The sequence below is a fragment of the Parambassis ranga genome, chromosome 9 (assembly GCF_900634625.1).
Source record: "Parambassis ranga chromosome 9, fParRan2.1, whole genome shotgun sequence".
Classification (NCBI taxonomy): Eukaryota; Metazoa; Chordata; class Actinopteri; family Ambassidae; genus Parambassis; species Parambassis ranga.
In genome coordinates this window covers 16,325,933-16,348,541 of record NC_041030.1, presented here as the reverse complement: position 1 = coordinate 16,348,541, position 22,609 = coordinate 16,325,933, and the positions used below count along the sequence as shown (strand labels likewise).

General features: G+C 42.3%; 2 protein-coding genes across 6 annotated transcripts; one reads left to right on the top strand and one right to left on the bottom strand.

The window, feature by feature from the left end:
• Nucleotides 1-68: 68 nt before the first annotated feature.
• On the top strand, nt 69-19,717 carry pi4kab (phosphatidylinositol 4-kinase, catalytic, alpha b). Of its 4 annotated transcripts, none has more exons than XM_028413373.1 (55): nt 69-212; nt 879-995; nt 1,532-1,625; nt 1,838-1,926; nt 2,009-2,081; nt 2,164-2,426; nt 2,560-2,626; nt 2,859-3,007; nt 3,108-3,173; nt 3,277-3,373; nt 3,488-3,679; nt 3,803-3,903; nt 4,026-4,155; nt 4,562-4,691; nt 4,796-4,891; nt 4,977-5,160; nt 5,573-5,676; nt 5,800-5,968; nt 6,054-6,104; nt 9,360-9,468; nt 9,807-9,943; nt 10,032-10,165; nt 10,256-10,338; nt 10,431-10,501; nt 10,603-10,727; nt 10,821-10,902; nt 11,004-11,087; nt 11,338-11,422; nt 11,540-11,664; nt 12,426-12,440; nt 12,557-12,649; nt 12,735-12,891; nt 12,982-13,109; nt 13,191-13,349; nt 13,434-13,585; nt 13,668-13,775; nt 13,861-13,988; nt 14,070-14,228; nt 14,339-14,418; nt 14,525-14,724; nt 14,799-14,889; nt 15,355-15,522; nt 15,621-15,674; nt 15,745-15,865; nt 15,961-16,090; nt 16,937-17,080; nt 17,166-17,236; nt 17,325-17,431; nt 17,513-17,617; nt 17,703-17,828; nt 17,926-18,046; nt 18,173-18,332; nt 18,415-18,504; nt 18,586-18,669; nt 18,752-19,717. In XM_028413373.1, exons 1-55 carry the CDS (start codon nt 114-116, stop codon nt 18,801-18,803), a joined length of 6,309 nt encoding a protein of 2,102 aa, XP_028269174.1. In that variant the 5' UTR covers nt 69-113; the 3' UTR covers nt 18,804-19,717. The 4 variants fall into 4 exon arrangements, with proteins under 4 accessions (XP_028269174.1, XP_028269175.1, XP_028269172.1 ...); XM_028413372.1 differs by having other exon boundaries at nt 114-212; nt 11,338-11,427; nt 11,545-11,664; XM_028413374.1 differs by lacking the exon at nt 12,426-12,440 and having other exon boundaries at nt 11,338-11,427; nt 11,545-11,664; nt 18,752-18,809.
• serpind1 (serpin peptidase inhibitor, clade D (heparin cofactor), member 1) lies at nt 6,390-9,084 on the bottom strand. Of its 2 annotated transcripts, none has more exons than XM_028413376.1 (7): nt 8,954-9,084; nt 8,522-8,785; nt 7,676-8,319; nt 7,430-7,578; nt 7,209-7,333; nt 6,942-7,086; nt 6,390-6,825 (listed from the first exon to the last, which is right to left on the bottom strand). In XM_028413376.1, the coding sequence occupies exons 2-7, from the start codon at nt 8,782-8,784 to the stop codon at nt 6,634-6,636; spliced, it is 1,518 nt and encodes a 505-aa protein (XP_028269177.1). In that variant the 5' UTR covers nt 8,785; nt 8,954-9,084; the 3' UTR covers nt 6,390-6,633. The 2 variants fall into 2 exon arrangements, with proteins under 2 accessions (XP_028269177.1, XP_028269176.1); XM_028413375.1 differs by having other exon boundaries at nt 8,904-9,008.
• Nucleotides 19,718-22,609: the final 2,892 nt, after the last annotated feature.

Sequence of the window (22,609 nt, the reverse complement as noted above, 5' to 3'; positions counted from 1 at the left end):
CGTTAAGATTGTCCCTGTTGAGCCGCCGTACTGCGGCTCTCCCAGCGCTTACTGCTGCTGATCGGCTGTTTCCTCCAGTCGCTGAATTGCGCTGGTTTGATGTAGGGGTAAACATGTCTGTAATGGGAGGTGGTACGAGAGGGTTTTATTTCAACACAGTCCTGTCCCTGGCCCGCTCTTTAGCTGCCCACCGCCCCGCACCCGTCGAAAAGGTGAGGAAAGGGGAGAGATCCAGATGGGCTTCTTAAACAGATGTGTATTAATTAGCAGTAGTTAGTAACGGCGTTGTTCAGGGTGTAGCTCCGCTTCCGCACTGGCGGCGGTTTTTATTTTGATCGCTGACGTGACAGCCAAGCTAACATTATGACAGATGTGTGTGGCCACTGTAGTTAAAAGTAATGTAACCCTGTAAGAACAGAAGGGAGCAATGCAGAAGAAAGTGGCGTCGCAGCTTGTTGAGCTGCCTGTTACTGCATCAGGCTGGCAGAGTGGTCAGGCTTGATTAGCACTGCAGTCAAACAGGTTTCCAGACTGTGCTGTTAGGCTTTACATACATTTACACGATTATTTTCAATAATAATTTGTTTGCCAATACAAGAAAATTTGTGAAAAAGTAGTTTACATATAGTGCTTTAAATCGAAGGAACATATTATTTTATTTAGCATATGGACTGCTTATCAAAAGTCATAAATAGCAGATACAGGTGGTAGGTCATAATGCTTGGTTCTGAATCTTTATTGATCCCAGGGAGGAAAATAAACACAAAGAATATAGAAATAGGAACAAATCATATGTTATTATAAATGCTGATGCTGTATGTCCAAACATATTCATACAGTATATGTATTTTTTAAGAGCTCTGTTTGTGCTCCTGCAGGTCCAGAAGCTACAATGTATGTGTCCAGTGGAAGTGCGCGGTGTGTTCACTCTAGATGTGCGTCGCAGAGATGCTGTCATTGCACTGGCTGTGTTTCTGGTGGAATCGGGTTTACAGGTGGGTGGTCGGTTTAAGCTGTAAACATAAATCTGATGTGTCTGGTTCGGCACACCAGACACATCAGATTTATGTGATTTAACTTCCATACTGTGGTGGCTTCAAAATCCCAACATTAAACAATAATTTGATTTAAAAAAGCGATGTGGTGGAATGATATATTGATACACTATTAGACTTAATTCCTTAGCAGCACAATTACTTCTACTTTTGCTACCACCCACAGACTCCATATATATCACTATGATAAGCTTGCTCTTATAATCTGATTAGGCTGGCGATTAGACATGCAGTTGGCCGTGTAAGCCTCTAACCTCATCACACTGAGACATGGTGTGCAAAGCTTCCCTTGCAGCTGAGTGTGTAGAGATGACAGCTTCACTCTTCATTATGATAAATTTTCTTTGGCCCAAGTTTGACTGTCAGAATTAACAAACTGTTAGAATTTTGATTTATCAGAGCATGTTAGGAAAACAAACGCGCTGCCAGTTGCTACTGTTGTTTGTGGTGTGTAATGATTTGCTTTACTCTGGCAGCACAAAGACATACTTGTTTCCTACTTGCTGAGCCTATTGAGAGGGCTACCACGGGTCCAATGGATCGAAGAGAGCTTGGGAAAGAAAGGAAAGGGTAAGAACAATCCTCTTACAGTAGGGTTTGATTCACAATGGCCTTTATTGACTTGCCACAGAAATATACAACAGTAGTCATTCTTGTTCTTTAGTTTTATATATTTTTTCATTCATAAGATGACATTAGATTTGAACAACTTGCTGCATATTGTCCATTATACCGCATGATCCACTGTTCTTTTAACTCTATGTCTTGGTGTTACTCCTCAGAATTCCTCCCAGTTGCAGAAAACTTCAGTTTCTGTCTGGTGACGCTTTTGTCAGATGTGGCTCAGAGAGACCCAGACTCCCGCCTAGAGGTCAGCTCGAAGACTGGTGATAACATATTATCACCAAAGAATTGCAAGTGCTAAGGTGCTGTTTCTTCTGTTTTCCTTATAGATTTTAAACACTATAATGGAGGTTATGCAGGCATTACAGGACATGTGCCAAACACCTGATAATCATGACAAAGGTATATATATATGTACAAATACAAGTATGTCATCAGCCCTCAAAATGATATTTTTACTTCACTGCTGCACTCTCCTTTGCAGTCTTTCTGTGCAGGTATATTGTTCCCAGCCTGCTCGGCATGACTCGAGCATTTGGCCGCTACAGCAACACAGATGAAGCCCTGCTGTCTAAGTTATTCCCCAAAGATTCTCCTCAGGCCCGCTGCGTCACAGAGGAAACGGAGGGCGTGCGGCGCAGGTCCTTCAATGACTTCCGTTCTATTCTGCCCTCCTCTCTGCTCACAGTGTGCCAGAGTGACTCTCTGCGCAAACGCACCGTGACCAACCCGGATTCCTCTGCACAGGTCAGTGTGGGTTGTGATGTTTCATATAGTTTGGAACAATCAGAGAAGACGACAGAGCATGCATTGTGATGCGTTTAGCTAAAATCACAGAGAATCGTTTTTTGTTAATTAATTGAAGTTAATTTTTTCATAGATCTGCTCAGATCCAGGAGGCCACTCCCCCTGTTCTCCTACAACCCCTGGCCCACATTACTTTGAAGGTAACACTTTGAACATACAAGTTGTTAACTCAGCCATCAGGCTTGTGTACAGTAATAATAGCCTGAAGACACAGATAATGTTAGTTTGCATAGTAGATTAAAGAATGTCATGTTAGCTATTTTTTGTATTTTCTCGTATGTCCTTGAGGTACTACCCAAATCACCCTGCAGGTGCCGGTCAGATGCTGTCCCACTTGTGACTTGTTTTGTCTTCTGGTCTCTTTGATTACAGGTGCCTATCTTCCTGACAGCAGCACAGTGGACCCTGACTACTATTTCTCCACAGTTAGCTCCAGTTTCTCAGTGTCTCCACTGTTCTTGGGAGCTGGAGAAAACGAGGTGGACGTGCCTGTTGATCTGCTGCGACAGCTCCTCAGCATGGTGCAGTAACAACAAAAAAAGCATTTTACCAGGACATTACCTCTGCTGCTTCCCTTCTTGTATTTTGTTTCTTAACCAGTGTTTGCATGTTGCTTTACAGGTGAAGAATTTTGTTTCTGAATCTTTTTTGAAAACTCTGGATTCCATTATAACAGAAGTCGCAGAGGTAACTCTGAAATTTCAACAAAATTAGAAATGCAAAGTTAATAATAATAATAGGCTGTTGTCAGTTCAATAATCTTGTGTGTCATTGTCTTGTTTTTTGTAAGTCTAATCCTGGAAGCAGCCTCTATTACAAAACCATCAGTGACCCTCTCTATGTGTGTGTGTTCAAAATGCTGCGGGACACACTGTACTACATAAAAGGTAAAAGATTCATCTGGTCCATAAGCATACAGCTCATTTTTTATGCATTAAAGCTGAACAGAGTATGATTGCTTTGCTTTATATGGTAATCATTTTTTCAATGATGTGTCTTAGCCTTGCAGCCAACATTTGTACGGGAAGTGCATGACTTTGTACTGGAACAGTTCAGCAGCAGTCAATCAGAGCTGCAGCGGGTACTCCATGACACAGGGGGGTTGCCGGGGGAACAGAGCCCCCTGAAGCTTCGTTGCCAAGCCAACGCTGCCTGCGTGGACCTCATGGTGTGGGCCGTCAAAGATGAGCAAGGTAATCAATTGCAGCAGAGAGCGAGCAGAGCAGTGTGTTTGGACCTCATGATCTGAGGGAAGCTGGATATGTTGCTCTCCTGTACCCACTGCTTCACAGTTCCCTCCTTGTGTCTTTGTTTAGGAGCTGAGAATTTGTGCATGAAGCTCTCAGAGAAGCTGCAGTCAAAAACCTCCAGTAAAGTCATCATTGCTCATATGCCCCTGCTCATCTGTTGCCTGCAGGTATATTACAGTGAGGTGGAAAGAAGGTTGAGATGTTTTGCACCTCAAATGCTGAAGTCTTTATTATCTGTAACTTATTGTGTATTCTTTTTAATTTTCTCTGATTGTCTGCTCTGTTTCAGGGCTTGGGACGTCTGTGTGAGAGGTTTCCTGTGGTTGCTCACTCTGCCACAACCTCCCTCAGGGATTTCCTGGTGGTTCCTTCACCTGTTCTTGTAAAACTTTACAAGTATCACAACCAGTACAGCACAGGTACATTCAAAACAGACTGGAGCCATTGTTCTAAAATACACAGAGGCTTAAAATACAAATATTTTTCACGTTTAAAAGCAGCATCAATTCATGAAATGCATGTGAGATTAATCTGAAAGTGTGTTTAGACAGCTGATGTTTGTCACGTAACACAACTAGCTTATGGAAAGTTCCACACAAATAATCAGAGGGATGTGTGGAGTGGCTGATGATACAGTGATGAGATGACATCAATATCAGCGTCATTGTTACATCCGGCTCTCATCCAGCATTGATCTGAGTGTCAAATGGAAATTCAGTTTAGGTTATGTCTGTGCTGTCCTGCAAAATGCACTGCTTGTTTTTACACTTTATAAAATATTATTATGTTAAAATTATGTTTGTTGTGTGTAATGTTTTTTTTAAGGCACAGGAGAAATTAGGATAAATGTGACCAATGAGCACTCTCAGTCCACCTTCAATGTGCTGTCAAACAGGAAGGACCAGCCTTCTATGTACGAGCAGCTCAGAGACATTTCCATTGACAACATTTGCAGGTGAGAGGCAAACACACGGGTGGCACCGCTGTAATTCAGTTGTGACTCATTTTATGTGTTTTTATCTATTATAAAATGTATATAAAATCAACTTTTTCCCTCAGGTGTCTGAAAGCTGGTTTGACGATGGACCATGTGATAGTCGAGGCCTTTCTGGCCAGTCTATCCAACCGCCTGTACATTTCACAGGAGAATGACAAGTGAGCAGCATGTCTAGTTGGAATATATTAAAAAGTCCTTGACACTAATGAACGGGTTTAAAAATATAACTCATCTCTGTGCCAGGGATGCTCATCTGATTCCAGATCACACCATCCGAGCGCTGGGCCACATTGCTGTCGCTCTGAGAGACACTCCTAAAGTCATGGAGCACATCCTGCAAATCCTTCAACAGAAATTCTGCCAGCCTCCTTCACAGCTGGATGTGCTCATTATAGACCAGCTTGGCTGCATGGTCATTACAGGAAATGTAAGAGACAATGATTACACATACTATATGTTCCAGAAGTATTAAGTGCTGGTGTAGTCAGGGAATGGATGCTGATAATCACTTCAGAACCTAAATAACCCATTTGCTTATGCCTGAAGCGGCTGACACATTGTAATTACTGTAAACCTGTTGTGCTGGTGTGCATTAAGAATAGATTTCAGTGTTCTAGTTTTCACTCCAATGGAGTGTAATTGGGTGTTTTTGACACCCAGCCAACCCTGAGTGTGATTACTGCAATCAACACAGAACTGAAAATGGATTAGACCTTCTGGTAGCAGATACAGTTCCCCTGCTCAGTCTGATATATATTTTATACACATGTTTAGGTTCATGCTTTCAGTGCTTGTGATCCAGATTTCACTGTGTCACTCCTTGTTCCTTTGTCTTGTAGCAATACATCTATCAGGAGGTGTGGAATCTCTTCCAGCAGATCAGCGTGAAAGCCAGCTCAGTGGTCTACTCTGCCACCAAAGACTACAGAGATCATGGTTACAGGTCAGTGTCTAAAGAGGGACTGCTTTTGCTTAAAGGGACAGTTCACCCTATTTTTCCTGTGATCAGCAGCAGCAGCAGTACCAAAGGGACTATCCTGTAACTGTTCCCTGCATCTTTTTCAAGGCACTGCTCTCTGGCAGTGATAAACGCACTGGCCAACATTGCAGCCAACCTGCAGGGGGAGCAGCTGGTGGATGAACTGATGGTTAACCTTTTAGAACTGTTTGTCCAACTGGGCCTGGAAGGAAAGAGGGCCAGCGAGAGGGCCTCAGACAAGGGACCAGCACTGAAGGTACATGGGAATAAAATATCCAAACAAAACAGGATATTGATAACAGCCTCACTGGTAAAACATTAACGGCTACTTATCTTTCTAGGCTTCAAGTAGTGCAGGAAATCTCGGAGTGCTTATTCCAGTGATTGCTGTGGTGAGTTTTGCTGCATGTGTCCATGTCAAAAGAGCACAAAGGAATGAGCCCCATGACTTCTAATAATCCACTTTGTTAGTTAGGTTTTAACTCTATGATTAAATATTTACTCAGCTTCAGTGCAAAAGTCTGTTTCCAGTTCTCTGCTAAACTCTTTTTTATTGATCTATTTGTTTCCCACAGTCATAGTACAATATATTGATTATATATGCCACAGTATAAACAGACCTGCAAGTAAAGACCATTAATTCTTGACACTTAAAGTAGTAACACTTCTTTTTAAAATAACTTAATGAAAGTGTTTTTATTCACAAAAGCTCTTGTCTGTTGTGTAGGATTGTTATTTATCGTTTTATTTTTCCAGCTGTCCTTTTTATTAGAGCAACAACAGTTACATAATGTGAGATTTTATCCACTAGACTTGCTGCGGAAGATAAAACATTAACTGACAGATAACCAGCATTCACTGACCCGCTCAGAGGGACTAAACACGATGATGAAGAAGAGCTTTAGCTTTGTAGCTTTTTGTTTAGCTGTGTAAGGGATTGGCCACCCGGCCCATGAACACAAGGCAATCTGTGCGGTGCTCATAGATCAGGAAGAGGAAAGGATGATCCACAATGAAGCGGATCTGAGAGGAGAGAGGCATGAAGCCCACCTGGGTCAGAGCAGCAGCTTCTGTGCCCTCTTCATTCACAGTGATGGTCCCTTGGTGCTTCAGCTGCAGAGGGAGATCAATACAATGAGGTCAGAAATATTTAGAAATAGTAGAAAAATGAAGTTGATAGGGCGTTTAGGATGTATTAGTAACATTGTGACACAATAAGTGCTACTCACCCAGTTCATTGCAACCTTTTCAGAGGTCATTCCACTGAAGTCTCCACTCTCCTTGAAAATGTCAGTGAGGCCCATCTCCTTCAGATTTTCGATCAGGTCGTAGTTCTGCTCTAGCTTAAACCGAGGCAACACAACCTCACGAGTCCTAAAGAGAGGCATAGAGCAGCGGCCTCCAAATCAGTGCCAAATCTACACATTTCTACCCAAACTGTTAGCACATATTTTGCAGCGTCCACTAAAAATGAACTGACTGCATCCTCAGCAGACCTGTTCGTCATGTTTTTGAGCCACTTGCTGATGACGGTGGGTGAGATCTCTTGCTCCAGGGTCCTCATGCCAGTGATCTTTCTGGGCAGGGCAATGAGCATGCTGATGTTTCCTGTGTATGGGAGCTAAAAATAAGACTATTTAGATCCCTACTATGCTGCTCACTTCACTTGTTTATATGCTCTCCATTCGTAAATGTGAGTAAATTCGAGGTCACCAACCTGCAAGACGTCACAGTCCAGTTCGTGGTCAGCAGCCGCCAGGTAGTTCCCCTTGTTGGTCATCATTGGCACGCGTACATTTGTCTTTTCAGTGACTCTAAAGTTGCGATAGTGAGTCATTTCTTTGGGGAATTTCTGTTCCCACGTACCTGTACATACAAACAAATAAGCAAAGAGTCATACTGATGTCATAGACATAGTCCTTTGAATGCAGGTGGAGGACATGATGACTTCTTTTCCACTCACCTTTGAAATACAGGTAGTTGAGCAGCATCAGCACCATATTTGGATCTACACTCTTGAGTGGTTCCTTGATCAGCCCTTTGGTCAGCTTTTGTATGCGTCTGTTTGCCTTGTTCAGAAAGGCAGGATCTCTGAAGTCCACTGACTGTGGCTCTGCAAAATAATAAGTCTTCGTCTCCGCACGGAATGAATCTTTCACTGACACATCCTTCTTTACATAGACATCGTTTACAGAGCGCAGCGTGTAGCCAAAGTTCCTCCTGAAGAGCCTGTGCGTCAGCTTCCTGAAAAGCTTATGCACTGTCGTGTTATCATAGTGGTGGCTCGCGTTGACAAATTTAGCGAATCCCATGGCATTGTAGATCTGATCATGTGTCCCAGGACCTGCACCCAAAGACATCATCCCCATGGCGATGGAGATCCCAGCAGGTGCTAGCAGGATGTTATCAGTCTGGTTGACATCGTTCCTAAGACTCCGATAGAGTTTGAAACCAAAATGGGCGTTGACGATGTTGAGGCGTTGAAGGCGCGAGCGACCGTGGAACAGACGTAGCAGTCTGGCACGGCGGATCTTTGGGTCAGTAGGTTCAGCAAAGATGTCAACGTCTGGGGCTGGTGTGGCAATCTCATCGATCTCATCACCCTCACTGAGAAACATTCAGAAATTCATCATTAATCTGAGTTTTCAAACATTAGATTGCACACATCTATATACCTGCATCTTATGTGTATATATGTCCTAAAGCAGATTGAAAATGAAAAATAAAACTGTAATCAGGTCTTACTTTGTAGTTTTTTTCATATTTTTATATAAAATAATTTGGTACAAATAAAAACTTGAAGGCTTACACATAGTCGTCACTGCCTGAAGCCAGGATCTTATCAAAATCAATATAATCTTCATCCTCAAAGCCATCAAAAACTAGGTCATTAGTGACAGTGTTTTCTTTGTGAAACTCTAAGGGAATGGCCTCTATATCCACTGCGCCACCTAGTTCAAAGCCTCTGGGGTCCGGTTTAGGGTCAGAAAAGTGAGTGCTGAGTTCTTTGATCCCAGCCCGACACGGACTGGCCAGCAGACAGGCCGCACAGATGACAGTGATGACCCACATCCTGAAGGCAGAGGCAGAGGGAATGAACATTTACTGTCACTTAGTGAATGAGTACATTTTAAAGGAGAAAGCAAATACATCTGTAGGAGTTAGATTAATATGTCTTACGCTGTACATACATGAGGTTTTTAAATGGCTATCCTTTAATAGCAGCTGCAGTTCATCTTACCTTTGCTGTGTGCTGGTGGGAAGTGCTGTGTTGCTTCTGTATGTAGGACTAAGAGCAAAGAATTGAATACAAAACTGAACTTTGATGTGGGCTTCTCCTGAACAAATAGACCAGATCAAACAGACCAAAAAGTCCTGTGACTGACTAAAATCTTTAACTCTTCACAATTCTGCTCATCTGTTAAAAAATATGTAGCTTAAATCAACAATTAAACTTTAATCTGGTAACAAATGTTTTTTGTTTGTTTATTTGTATTAATTCCTTTAACTGGTTGCAGGAAAACAACTTTACATTTTTGTGTTTTAAGGAATGACTCTTTTGTCATTACTTGTAGATTGTTGTCATTTGTGTAATACTGCATTAATGATTGTTTTTTTTGTCTTTCTCCTATCTTTCTAACTCACAGTTGACCAGGCGGCTTCCGCCAATCAAAGAGGCAAAGCCCCGCCTCCAGAAGCTGTTCAGAGACTTCTGGTTGTACTCTGTGGTCATGGGCTTTGCTGTGGAAGGATCAGGTATGCTTCACACTTCATGTGTTTCAAACTCTGTCAAGCTGTCAAGTTGTTCACTGCCTTTTATTTGTTTGTGGGGTAGAAGCCTTTCAACTCCTCCTACATTTACATTATATGTCACACAGATCACTAAAGGTCCAGAAAGTAGTCAATATTATCATCATCTCAGCACCACTGAAGAAGTAGTAGTCAGACACCTCCAACATTTTACATAAGTGTTTAAAGCTTAACTATGCATGTAAGAAAGCTGTGTAACTCTAAAAGCCTGCTCAGAAGTTGTTGTTGATGGGTTTAGGGATGTGAGCATCCCAACATTGTGCATATATATTTTGTTCTTCCAGGGCTTTGGCCAGAGGAGTGGTATGAGGGTGTGTGCGAGATTGCCACCAAGTCTCCACTCCTCACCTTCCCCAGTGGAGAGCCTCTTCGCTCTGAACTACAATACAACTCGGCACTGAAAAATGACACAGTGACTCCGGTACAGTGTTCATTATCTTGCACAAAGTTAAGGACTTTTAAAAATAGCAGGTCTGACTGTCAGATTTTGTCAATTTTCTGTCCTTTAGGCTGAGTTAAGTGAACTGAGGGCAACAATCAGCAACCTCCTCGACCCGCCTCCTGAAGGATCTGCCCTCATTAACAAGCTGGACTTTGCCATGTCCACCTACCTGCTCTCCGTCTACCGATTGGAATACATGAGGTCAGCTGTACTGTGATTCTAAATCAGCTTTAATACAGTGGGGCCAGATTGTGTAACTTTGTAACAAATTTGTGTCTCGTCCTGTCTCAGGATGCTGCGATCCAATGATCCTGACAGGTTCCAGGTCATGTTCCGATACTTTGAAGACAAAGCCATACAGAAAGACAAATCTGGTGAGAGCTTCAAGGCTATTCTTCATTAGCTACTGTACCATATTTCTCAACATATACAAGTAAGTGCTATCTGCCTTGTCTTTGATCTGTAGGCATGTTGCAGTGCATCATTTGTGTTGGCGATAAGGTGTTCGACGTCTTTCTCCAGATGATGGCAGAGAAGGTAAGCAGTGGTTTCATTTTCCTACATCACAGTAAGCATCATCGAATTTACAGAGCAGAGTACCACTGTGTAAAACATCTGTGTATCTCTTGTGTTTTTAGGCAAAGACCAAAGAACATGAAGAAGAGTTGGAGCGTCATGCCCAGTTCCTGTTGATCAACTTTAACCACACCCACAAGAGGATCCGCAGAGTGGCAGACAAATACCTCTCTGGTCTGGCTGAGACGTGAGTCAAAGTCAATCAACTTTGTCTTTGCTTCCACGTTGTTCGTCCCCCTTATACTATTCATGTTTTGTTATATCCCACCTTCTCATCCAGATTCCCCCATCTGCTTTGGAGTGGTCGAGTGTTGAAGACCATGTTGGATATTTTGCAGACGCTCTCTCTGTCACTAAGTGCTGTAAGTATCAGCAGAGAACACACAGAGCCTGGTTGTTAGTTGGTACCTCTGTACAAATATATGGGGCGAAACTTGCAAATTTCTTCTCTATTATCACTTAGGACATTCACAAGGATCAGCCTTACTATGATATTCCAGACACCCCATACAGCATCACAGTTCCTGACACCTATGAAGCTCGAGAGGTGAGTTCAGGCTGTCATTACACCTATGACCACAAGAGGGCAGCAGTGTATTGTTTTTTAACACAGTAGTGACGCCACAGTCAGTTTTTTTTATCTTTCAGAATTTTAATTATTTAAAGATTTAATTGTAACATAAATTGATTTCATTGTTAAAAATAGATTTTCATGTTAAGTGATTTAGAGCATCAGTGGGGAAAATGCTCCCAAAGTTCTTCATAAAGCAGTTTTGTGTTTTATTTCCTTATCTCAGAGCATAGTGAAGGACTTTGCTGCTCGCTGTGGTGAGATCCTGAAAGAGGCCATGAAATGGGCTCCTTCAGTCACAAAGTCTCACCTGCAGGTCAGTTTTTTAACCTTTATGTTGGCCAATAAAGGTAGAGTTTAAAAATATTACTTGTTGACTGGCTGTTATTGTTTTTCCTTTTCCTCTGTCTGACCTGACCCCATGTGAATGCAGGAGTACCTGAATAAGCATCAGAACTGGGTGTCAGGACTGTCCCAGCACACCGGCCTCGCCATGGCCACAGAGAGCATACTGCACTTTGCAGGCTACAACAGACAGAGTACTACACTAGGTGTAAGTCATAGATACACATCCATGTATATCTGCACACAAAACTTGAGGTTATTGTTCTATAAATATTTGATCTAGCCCAGAATTTATATGTATATATGGGTGATCTTTTAGTGTATTAAAAAAGATCTGCATATAAAAAACACATCTCTAAAGATGCTTTAGTTTTTAAAATATATTCTAAATACTTACCGTCATGGTCTTAAAGCAGAAGTTCCCCAATAGTCTTACAACCATGTAGACTTAATGCTTATTAACATTTGTCTTACATTAATGGCTTTTATATTAATAATCATTAATGATTTAACAAATGTGCCAGTTAGCGGCTTTGTCTTTACAGTTCAGTTAGTACTGAGCAGAAGTCTTGAATCCTTTGTGCATATACGTGTGTGTGTGTTTTATGTGTTTTTGTCTGTATGCATTTTAAAGCTCTGTAAACAATTGGAATCTAGTCATCCGGTTGTTTACAGTAGTGTATGTCTATGTGTGCATGCTAACAGGTCTGTGTATTATTTTGCTTGCTATGCATTTCTTATATGTTCTTGGGCCTGCGTTCTGCTATATCTGTCTTTTCATTTGCTTCATTTGGTCTATTTTGTCTTTATTAAACTGCATCGAACTGCCTACCTGGTTGCTTGGCTGGTTTACGGATTTGCTGGTTACCTGGTTACTTACCGGCAATGGACGGGTGGGTTGGTTGGCTGGTTGCCCATTTGGCTAACTGGTTATGCTGGTGCTGTCCTCCATCATGTGGCCAACCATAGGCTGCTTTCCCTCAGGTTGGTCTAAATATTAAATATAGAGAGACAGGGCTTCAGGCATGATAGTATATCCACTGTTACAGAACAGACATGCATCTTACTTAAGAGCCGTATAAATGGTGCTTTCTCATTAGACCACCCAGCTGACAGAGAGACCAGCATGTGTAAAGAAGGACTACTCCAACTTCATGGCATCACTCAACCTGCGAAATCGGTACACAGGAGAGGTAAAGCCTGCTGTTAAGTATTGGTGTGCTGTATGATGCTGTCTGCATCGAGTTTCATTCACTGCTCTGTTAATGTCTCGTCTAGGTGGCTGGGATGATCCAGTTCTCGGAGGCGACTCACAGTCAGTCAGATCTCAACAAGTTGATGATTCATCAGATGACCACCGCTCTGGACAAAAAAGACCCAGAGGCCTTCACCCAAGCCATGTTCAAGATGGCCGCCCTTCTTATAACTACAAAAAGTAAGCTTCTCTGCCTCATTTAGTTTTATATTTAACAGGTTTTTGTCATAATGCAGTTTATTTTAATTGGTATTTTGTCTGTATTTTCAGACTGCGATCCTCTGCTACTGCACCATCTGTGCTGGTCTCCGCTGAAGATGTTTACAGAACATGGAATGGAAACGGCCATTGCCTGCTGGGAATGGCTCCTGGCTGCACACAACGGTGTGGAAGTGCCAGTGAGTAGAGTTCTCTCTTGGAATAATTTGTTGACTCATTGTGTCTGTTTTGTTCTCATCTTGTCTTCTCCATCTTCTTAGTTCATGCGTGAGATGGCAGGAGCGTGGCAGATGACAGTGGAGCTGAAGATGGGTTTGTTTTCAGAGACTAAGGTGGAGGCCGGCCCTCTGGCTGTCTCAGAGGAGAGTCAGCCGACACCCTGTGCACCTGATGTCATCCCTCACTTCCTCTGGATAGAGGTCAGTGGCAGCTTTTGTATGCTGAGATAACATTATTTAATGTCACTTTATGACTTTTGTTAAACTTGTCTGTTCTTCTCTCAGTTCTTGGTGCAGAGGTTTGAGATAGCGAAGTACAGCAGTGTTGACCAGGTGGAGATTTTCACCGCCATTTTGCAGAGATCCTTGTCCCTCAGTGTCGGAGGATCCAAAAGCAGCCTAAACTGTCATGTTGCTGCCATCGGCCCAAGATTCAGGTACTCTCGTTTCTGTAGTGTCTGTCTACAGCAGTGAAAATTGTTCCATTCTGAATCACTGACATTCCATTCTGTTTTTCAGACTGCTGACGATGGGGCTGACTCTTCTACATGCTGATGTTGTGACAAATGCCACCATCAGAAACGTGCTCCGAGAGAAGATCTATTCCACAGCTTTTGACTACTTTAGGTAGAAAAACATCAAATAAAACGTTTGATGACTTAAAGCTGTCCCTCTGTCCTCTAACTTGTCTACCTTCTCTGTTTCTGTGTAGTGTCACTCCCAAATTCCCCACTCAGACAGATAAGAGACTGAGGGAAGACATCAGTATAATGATCAAGTTCTATGCCAGCCTGCAGTCTGACAAGAAGTATCTGGCTGCCAACCAGCTGGTTCCTCCAGGTACAGCTGAGAAATCTGGCCTGTATTTTCTAGCTGAGGCCTTTTTTCTGGATACGTGGATAATTGATTTTATTTTTGTAGATCCTCAGGATATGTCCGTGAACAGCCTGTCTGTCATGGCAGTGACGGACAGTCGGAACAGCCTGGATGCGGCAGTCGGCCAGAGGCAGCAGGTTGCTCAGGGATGGATCAACACCTATCCTCTGTCTTCAGGGATGTCCACCATATCCAAGAAATCAGGTGAAACACACGCAGAGAATGTGATCACCGTGAAACTTCCACCGAATCTGTTCATATATATGTCAAAGCTTTGTATGTAATACTCATGTGTTGCTCCTGTACTGTTTCAGGACTGTCTAAGAAAAGCAACAGAGGCTCTCAGCTGCACAAGTACTACATGAAACGCAGGACTCTGCTCCTGGCTTTACTGGTATTTCCAGCAAGTCTTTCTATTCACAAATATGTTGTAATAAGTGGAACTACATCATGATAGGAATAAACCTAAACCTAACCTAAACCTGTGTTTTTATCTCCAGGCCAGTGAGATTGAGCGGCTGACAATATGGTACAACCCACTGTCCACTCAGGAGCTTGCTATTACCACAGAACAGTCAGTGGAGACCAGCATTGCTAACTGGAGGTCAAAGTACATCAGCCTGACGGAGAAACAGTGGAAGGACAATGTCAACCTGGCCTGGAGCATATCACCATACCTCGCACTGCAGCTACCTGCCAGGTACACAGAGAAACACAATGCAATACACCACAAGTTTGGCCTGCACATTGAAGTTGCATATTTATTCGTTTCAGATTTAAAAACACAGAGGCTATCGTCTCTGAGGTGACCCGATTGGTACGAATGGATCCAGCTGCTGTGTGTGATGTTCCTGAAGCCGTCAAGGTGAGATCCTCAAAGCAACAGGAAGGCAGCTTAATGAACATATTTGTTAACAAAAACTACAGCAAAATCTAGCAGAAGTTTTTATTTGTCATTTTCATGTTTTGTTTTAAACTTTGTCCCATGAGACACGATTGTGTTATTGAGTAATCCCTTTCCCTCCAGCTTACTTCAGTCTCTCCTGCTTAGTTCTGCCTGATTGAACTCTTAATGAGCCTCATGCCTGCCTAAATAAGAAGCAGGGGAGGAAGAGTAAGGCCCTCCCCAAAGACCTCTGTAATTCAGCAGATGATCCTGGTTGACATCTTGTTTATTCCAGTCACTTTAGTAACTGATAAACACAGCTTCCTCTAGAGGATGGTTAGCACAACATCAGATCTAAACCTGCGGTACTTTCTGCACATTTAGCAGGGCTTATTTTATTTATATAAATATGAGCGGACTGTTGTTTTTTACATTTTTCTTCAGTTCCTGGTGACGTGGCACACAATTGATGCTGACTCTCCAGAGCTGAGTCACATCCTGTGCTGGGCCCCAGCAGATCCCCCAACTGGACTGTCGTACTTCTCCTCCATGTACCCTCCTCACCCCCTCACTGCTCAGTACGGGGTCAAAGTGCTCCGCTCCTTCCCTCCTGTATGAACACACAGTACATGTACACAATGAGTTACTCTAAGTTTTCTTAGCCTAAAATTTTGAGTCTTAAGCTTTTTCTTTTTATTCTTGCCTTCTAGGATGCCATTTTATTTTACATTCCTCAGATTGTCCAAGCTCTTCGTTACGACAAGGTAAATGTCCAGTTTTCTGACAAAGCAAGTGCACGTGATAGACTCTGATAGTGTATGTCTCCTGCTGTAGATGGGTTATGTGAGAGAGTACATCCTATGGGCCGCTCAGAAGTCTCAACTGCTGGCTCACCAGTTCATCTGGAACATGAAGACCAACATATACCTGGATGAGGAAGGAAATCAGAAAGACCGTGAGACATTCTCTTTTTGATCTGTGCACCTCCACACTATACAACACAGACACGTGCAGATGTAAAAGAAAGTATGCTCGTGTCTCTCTGTGCAGCGGATATTGGTGAGCTGCTGGAGCAGATGGTGGAGGAGATAACCGGCTCTCTGTCTGGCCCTGCCAAAGACTTTTACCAAAGAGAGTTCGACTTCTTCAACAAGATCACCAACGTGTCAGCCATTATCAAGTATGAAGACACTTAAATCTTTCACTGGGAGGGGTTAATTAAGGCTGTCTCATTTTCACTAAAGCAAATACCAGGTTCAACAAGGCCTGCATGACCCTGCAGTACTGTTACTAACCATGACCTCTGCCTTTATCTAAAGTTTTATCACCTTTTTTTAACCTTCATCCCTTACTCTGTCTCTCTTTGTCTTTTATTATCTGTATTTAGTTCAATGCTTACTTACTATGCAATAAAACATAGTCCTAATCTGACAGGTAGAAATACAAAGCCCGGTGCTGCTGGTTTGTACAGTTTAACTTTCCCTCTGGGTGACCTTGCATGTGTTTGTGAGGTGGTAACAGGTCGTCCCATGAGCTGAGATGTTTTGCTCCTCTTTTCCCTGCCACCAGTGTTCTGCTCTCTAAACCCCTTCTGCTTTCTAAATCCCTCTGTTGTTCATTTATTTGTCATTTGGCTGCTCTTATGTCACTCCGATTGTGCACTGTTGTGGAAAACGCTGTGTTCTGTGCTTCTGCTCCTGACTACCTGTCCACCAGTGTGTACAGTCTGCAGCTGATGAGCTGTTTTCTTGCAGGTTTCATCCAGAGATTGTCTTGTCAGCCCACTAGAGGGTGACAAATTCCCCTCTGCCCTCATTACAGGACTAATTGCAATAAGCCAAGGGACAAACTTCTGCTGTCCCCCGGCTTCCAGTCCATTAGTCTTTACCCCTGTGGCTCCACTCTGTAATTAACAGCAGCACCTAGCTGTCATTGTGATCTGTAGTCATTCCGTGAGATACCCATGCATGCTATCCTCAGCAGTATAGAACTGTGCATTTAACTTGTTTTTGTTTGTCTTGGTCAGACCCTTTCCCAAAGGAGAGGAGAGGAAGAGGGCCTGTCTGGAAGCCATGTCACAGATCAAAGTTCAGCCTGGCTGTTATCTTCCCAGTAACCCTGAGGCCATAGTTTTGGATATAGACTACACGTCTGGGACCCCCATGCAGAGGTGCGCCTCAAAAGTTTTATCTCTTATGTGTTCACAAAGACAGAAAAAGCTCCCCTGAACATTTTCACTTTGTGCCTCCATTTAGTGCTGCCAAAGCTCCCTACCTGGCCAAGTTCAAGGTTAGAAGGTGTGGAGTCAGTGAGCTGGAAAAAGAAGGTACTCAATCATTTGAAAAGTTTAATTTTAGGACACAAGGTGTCCCCTCGTCAGTGAGAGTCTGTTCATCATGACTTCTTCTGCTCAGGTTTGCAGTGTCGCTCGGATTCTGTGGATGAAAGGAAAAATGAAGAGGAGGCCAAGAGAATCTGCTGGCAGGCGGCCATTTTTAAAGTTGGAGATGACTGCAGACAGGTCTCCGTTTCACTTCGCTGATTATTAACTTAATTATTTCAGCCAGATTTTTTTCTTTACTATTTGTTTTTGTGTTTGTAGGACATGCTGGCACTGCAGATCATCAGCCTGTTCAAGAACATCTTCCAGCTGGTGGGCCTGGATCTCTATGTGTTTCCTTACAGGGTGGTGGCCACAGCCCCTGGAGTAGGTTCATCCACTTTTCAACCAGAGCTACTGAATGTTCAAAACTGAACGTCTTATTCTTAATTTTTCTGGTGTTCCACCACAGTGCGGAGTGATTGAATGCATCCCGGACTGTAAGTCTCGTGACCAACTGGGCCGACAGACAGACTTCGGCATGTACGACTACTTCAGGAATCAGTACGGAGATGAATCCACGCTAGCATTCCAGAAGGTGAACACACTATTGCTCTGGATTTTTCAGCCATCAGTCAGTCATTAGTGGTGCTAGTTACTGACAGTTCAATCTGATTTTCCTTCACTTGTATCAGGCACGGTACAACTTCATCCGCAGTATGGCAGCTTACAGCCTGCTGCTGTTCCTGCTGCAAATTAAAGACAGACACAACGGCAACATCATGCTGGACCAACAAGGCCACCTCATCCACATCGGTATGTGTATATTTCACTTTTTAATGTCATTCTGTCTGAGTAACTGTGTGTGTTTTAATAGTGGAAGACATGCTGCAGTGCAGTACTGGAAGAGAGGATGTACTTATTCTCCATGTGTGTTTCCAGACTTTGGGTTCATGTTTGAAAGCTCTCCAGGCGGTAACCTCGGCTGGGAGCCAGATATCAAGCTGACCGATGAGATGGTGATGATCATGGGTGGAAAAATGGAGGCGACGCCCTTCAAGTGGTTCATGGAGATGTGTGTGAGGGGATACCTCGCTGTCAGGTGAGTGTGTAGAATGGAGTGTGTAACAGCTGACTGAACAGTGAAATGTTTGGTATAAAGCGTTGTTTCTCTGTTGAATCAGGCCCTACATGGATGCAGTGGTGTCTTTAGTTAACCTCATGCTGGACACCGGACTTCCCTGCTTCAGAGGACAGACCATCAAACTGCTCAAGTGAGTCTCACGTGTGGATTTGTTTTCATTCAGATGAGCATTTTAAAAATTGTTGCTCACAGCCTTGTTCCACATATTCAGGCAGCGATTTAATCCGGGTTTGAGCGAGAAAGACGCAGCTTCATTCATCATCAAAGTCATCCAGAACTGCTTCCTCAGTAACAGGTCTGTGCAGCTTATTATGTTCTTCACCTTTAAGGAAACATTCATCTGATTTTTTTTTCTCTCTTGGGTTTTTCTTCTACAGGAGTAGAACCTACGACATGATCCAGTATTACCAAAATCAGATCCCATATTAAACGTTTGTGCCTCAGCATGTGCGTATATTGCCTGGTACACAGTGTGTGTGTGTGTGTGTGCCTTTGTTCATGTTCACCATTGAAGATTGTTGCTCATTGTTTCTGCTGATTGTTGTTTTCTGTGTTTTCTTCTTGTTCTTTACATTAGTCGTCTCTTATTTATTACATTGAAATCAATGTTATTATCAATTATTTTTACGATTGCACTAGCATCTTGACTTCCTTAGAGAAATGAGCCGTTGCTAATCTGCACGTTCAGTAAATGCTTTGTGCCAATTTTAAATGGTTTGTTTGTGAATGTTGATTTTAGACGAGGTTGGAAGTCGACTAGTTTCAGTTCTGACCAAAGTGGCCTCTCCTGTCATCTTGTACTCGACTGTAATACTGTGCTTCTCTTTTTAATGGACCAGTCAGAGCTCTTTGTTCTGTGGCATGGTACTCGTCTTGTATTTAACAGTGAGACTTGACTGTATAGACATGGGTTATGCTGTCTGTATTTTTTCATATTGCACACAAGTTTTGGAAAACACAGGGGTTGAGTTTTTGTATATTTAGCATTGCCAAAGGGGGGAAGGGAGGGAGGGAAAGATAAATGCACATAAATCAGACTTTTCTATTGTTTGTGTATGGAGGTTCAAGGCACAGCTTAAATGTCGGGCAGTTGCATGACGTTAAATGTTTACTACCATGTGGCCTGTGTCCACTGTGGCTTTTGGTGATTAGTAATCCAAAGTGCTGTGCCCCATGTCTGTATGGTTAGCTTAAGCCTTCATGTATTGTTACTGGTTGTAAAGATTTTGCCTCTCTTTGTATATTTATATCCATGACCCATTTTCTGTCTCCTTTTCTATCTTCATGCCTTTTGAATGAGAATGCATAAGATACTAAATCAAATAAAGATCTATTAACTTAAATTGTCTCCTTCTTGGTGCCTTATGGAACATTGTATATATTAGTTTATTTGTACTGTCAGGTAGAGAAACAGCTTTTGATATCCATGATAGTTAAAATATACAGTTTGTAATCACTCTCTGTTAAAAGAAGAGCAGCCTGTAATCTTTTGATATTCCAGTCCAAAGTGTTTAAATTAAATGTAATTTGGAGCCAAACACTGGTAGCCTGATTATAAAATGGATGTTTGAGGATGAATTTGGAGAATTTGTATTAAGTAAGTATTTGTACTTGGTTACTGTACTTTTTATGTATTTATGTATTTATACTTTACTTAAGTAAAAATAATAGTGCATACTTTATACTTTTACTCCATTACATTTTGCAGCTATTATCTGTACTTTCTACTCCACTATATATTTTAAAATGTCTGTAGTTACAAGTGTATTTAGCTGTATTCAGCTGTGCTGGACTGATGTGAGGTCAGACATGAAGATGGTGTCACGCTGCGAGCTGTGTATTTATAATGAGCCTCAGTCATGATGCTGGTGCTCTGGCTCAGTTAGCTGACGAGTTAGCTACGGTCTGGCGAACACAGATCCATCCATTAATCTCTGATTAACATGAATCATAACATGAATCTACAGCAGGAATACTGACACAGTAAAAATGGTGAATGCCTGTTTTTTATTAGCAGCCTCTCTGTTCACTTGATGCCCACAGCCTGCCTCATGACACACAGACCTGTCCATAGCTGCTTCTGGGTATTTCAGAGATGTCTGTACTGAAAATGTAAATTAACTACACATTGTCCATTTTAATTATAAGATGAGTTCTTTGATAATTTTAACCTGTTCATATATCATTTGCAACAGAAATCAAATATATGTATTTGGTGCGTGAGTACTTTTACTTTTAATACTTTAAGTACATTTAAAAGTAAGTACTTAACTTAACTTAAGTAGGATTGTTGATGTAGCACTTCTACATTTATTAAGTATATATTTTGTTGGGTAATTGTACTTTTACTTAAGCACCAAGCTTCAGTACTTCCTCCACCACTGTTCAGTTTGAGTGATAACAGAAAAGTACTTTACAGAAACAGCCTATAAACAAACTCATGACTGACTGTAGAGGGCTACACTATCATAAAATCCAATCTATTTTCTTTTATAAGTCTTTGTAGGTGATGTTTAAACCAGAAGAATTTAGATTATGTTTATGTCCACCAGAGGGCATGTGTGCTTCCGAGCTTTTTTATGGTGTGATGTTGTAGCTTCTTATTCTCATGCTTTCAAAAATTGCACTGTGCTCATGACATAATAACACTGAAACATGTGTGAAACTGAGCTTAATCGTTACAGCCGTCAACCTGTTTTCCTCTCAGATAATGACAGTGACCTTCAGAAGAGTTTGAGGCCTGTAAAGCCGCACTGATGGACTCTGCTTTTGAAGAATGTCTTGCCCTCTGACAGAGACCTGACTTTTACATGAGGGCAAACATGTAGCTGCCTGTTTTAGCTGTGTGAGACAAGAGGCAGGCAAAGCAAGTTATGTTATAAAATAAAAAACAAGGAGATGCAAACTGGCAGGTTTCACTTTTATTTTCATGGGTGAGTGCAGAGAGAGGCGAATGGGGACATTCAGCATTATTTATACAACTCGTTGTGGGGAGATAAACTCCAAATCTTTACCATCATCTTGAATTATTCATTTATTTATCTAACAAAAAAAAACAACAGCATTACCGCAGCATCTACATAACCTGGAGTGTGTTAGGGGGCATGCGGGGGTGGTCTGTTGGATGTGTCAGCAGAGGAGAGTGGGAGCCCTCAGGAAACAGCAGACACAGCTCAAGTCAACACACTGGAGGCCAAACAATCAGTAAGAGATGGAGAGAGTGAGAGACAGATGGAGATCCCATGACAGCATGCTCCTCTGTTCCTGCTTTCACATTTCACAGCAGTTTTTGATCAAAAACCTCCGTATTTAATTAAAGAAAAGGGTGCTGATGGCCACACGTGGGTGTCATCTCAACGCTGTGTTTGGTTAATATTTCATTGCATACAGATGTCCGGAGGGGAAACACCTTGATGTATTTTTGATGTGATCAGATCACTGAATGTCATGGCTACTCCCTGTGGTCATGCAGGTGTACTGATCTAATCCCAGACGTTTCAAATTTAAAATGTTTATGTCTGAATGTACACAGCAGGCTGGAAATCTGCACCAGCTTCAGGTCTGATCGAGCATCATTATAAAGCCACAGCTACATTTACTGCGTTCACTTAATGTAGTGAGCTGATGGAAACCACACTGGCTCAGCATGCTCTACCACAGTGTTATAACCATTATTTCTTTACATTGTGTTCATATTTATTCTGTTAGCCTGTCCCTTTGTATGTGTGCAGTCGTGTCAGAGACATCTAAACTGTCAGCATGTGTGTGATTTCTTCACATCAGCACCCTCATGATCTTCCCTTTGGTCTCTCTACAAACACACACTGTGGCTCCACACGCCTTTGTTCATGTCATGTATTAAAACGTGAGGTGTCTTGTGATACATTTATGCTTCCTGGACTGATGCAGCCGGCCCTGTATGCCCACCATGTGCTATGCAATAATTAACTCCTCTCTGAACTGTTCCAGTCATTGAATCTGGAAGGAGTGATGCTGAGTAGAAAGGGCTATTTGTCCAAAGGCCAGAGCAGACAGTCAGGCCTATTGATGAGATGTTGGAGCTAATCAGGAGTGCTGTGCCCTGAATAGCAGCGTTGATGTCAGGCTAGCCCCTTCATCATCATCATCACTTCTCATCATCTTTTTTTTTTAAGATTATTAGTTTTAAGATTAAGATTAAGATTAAGAAACCTTTATTAGTCCCACAATTGGGAAATTGCATTTTTGCAACAGCA

Excerpts from the sequence above, each read along its gene's own strand:
- pi4kab (XM_028413371.1), top strand. The coding sequence starts at position 114 with ATGTCTGTAATGGGAGGTGGTACGAGAGGGTTTTATTTCAACACAGTC. Across the intron at positions 2,427-2,559 it reads ACCCGGATTCCTCTGCACAG|ATCTGCTCAGATCCAGGAGG; the intron begins GTCAGTGTGGGT and ends ATTTTTTCATAG. Across the intron at positions 14,419-14,524 it reads CTCTGCTCCTGGCTTTACTG|GCCAGTGAGATTGAGCGGCT; the intron begins GTATTTCCAGCA and ends TTTTATCTCCAG.
- serpind1 (XM_028413375.1), bottom strand. Across the intron at positions 8,320-8,521 it reads TCAGGCAGTGACGACTATGT|TGAGGGTGATGAGATCGATG; the intron begins GTAAGCCTTCAA and ends AATGTTTCTCAG. Across the intron at positions 6,826-6,941 it reads AAAAGGTTGCAATGAACTGG|CTGAAGCACCAAGGGACCAT; the intron begins GTGAGTAGCACT and ends CTCCCTCTGCAG.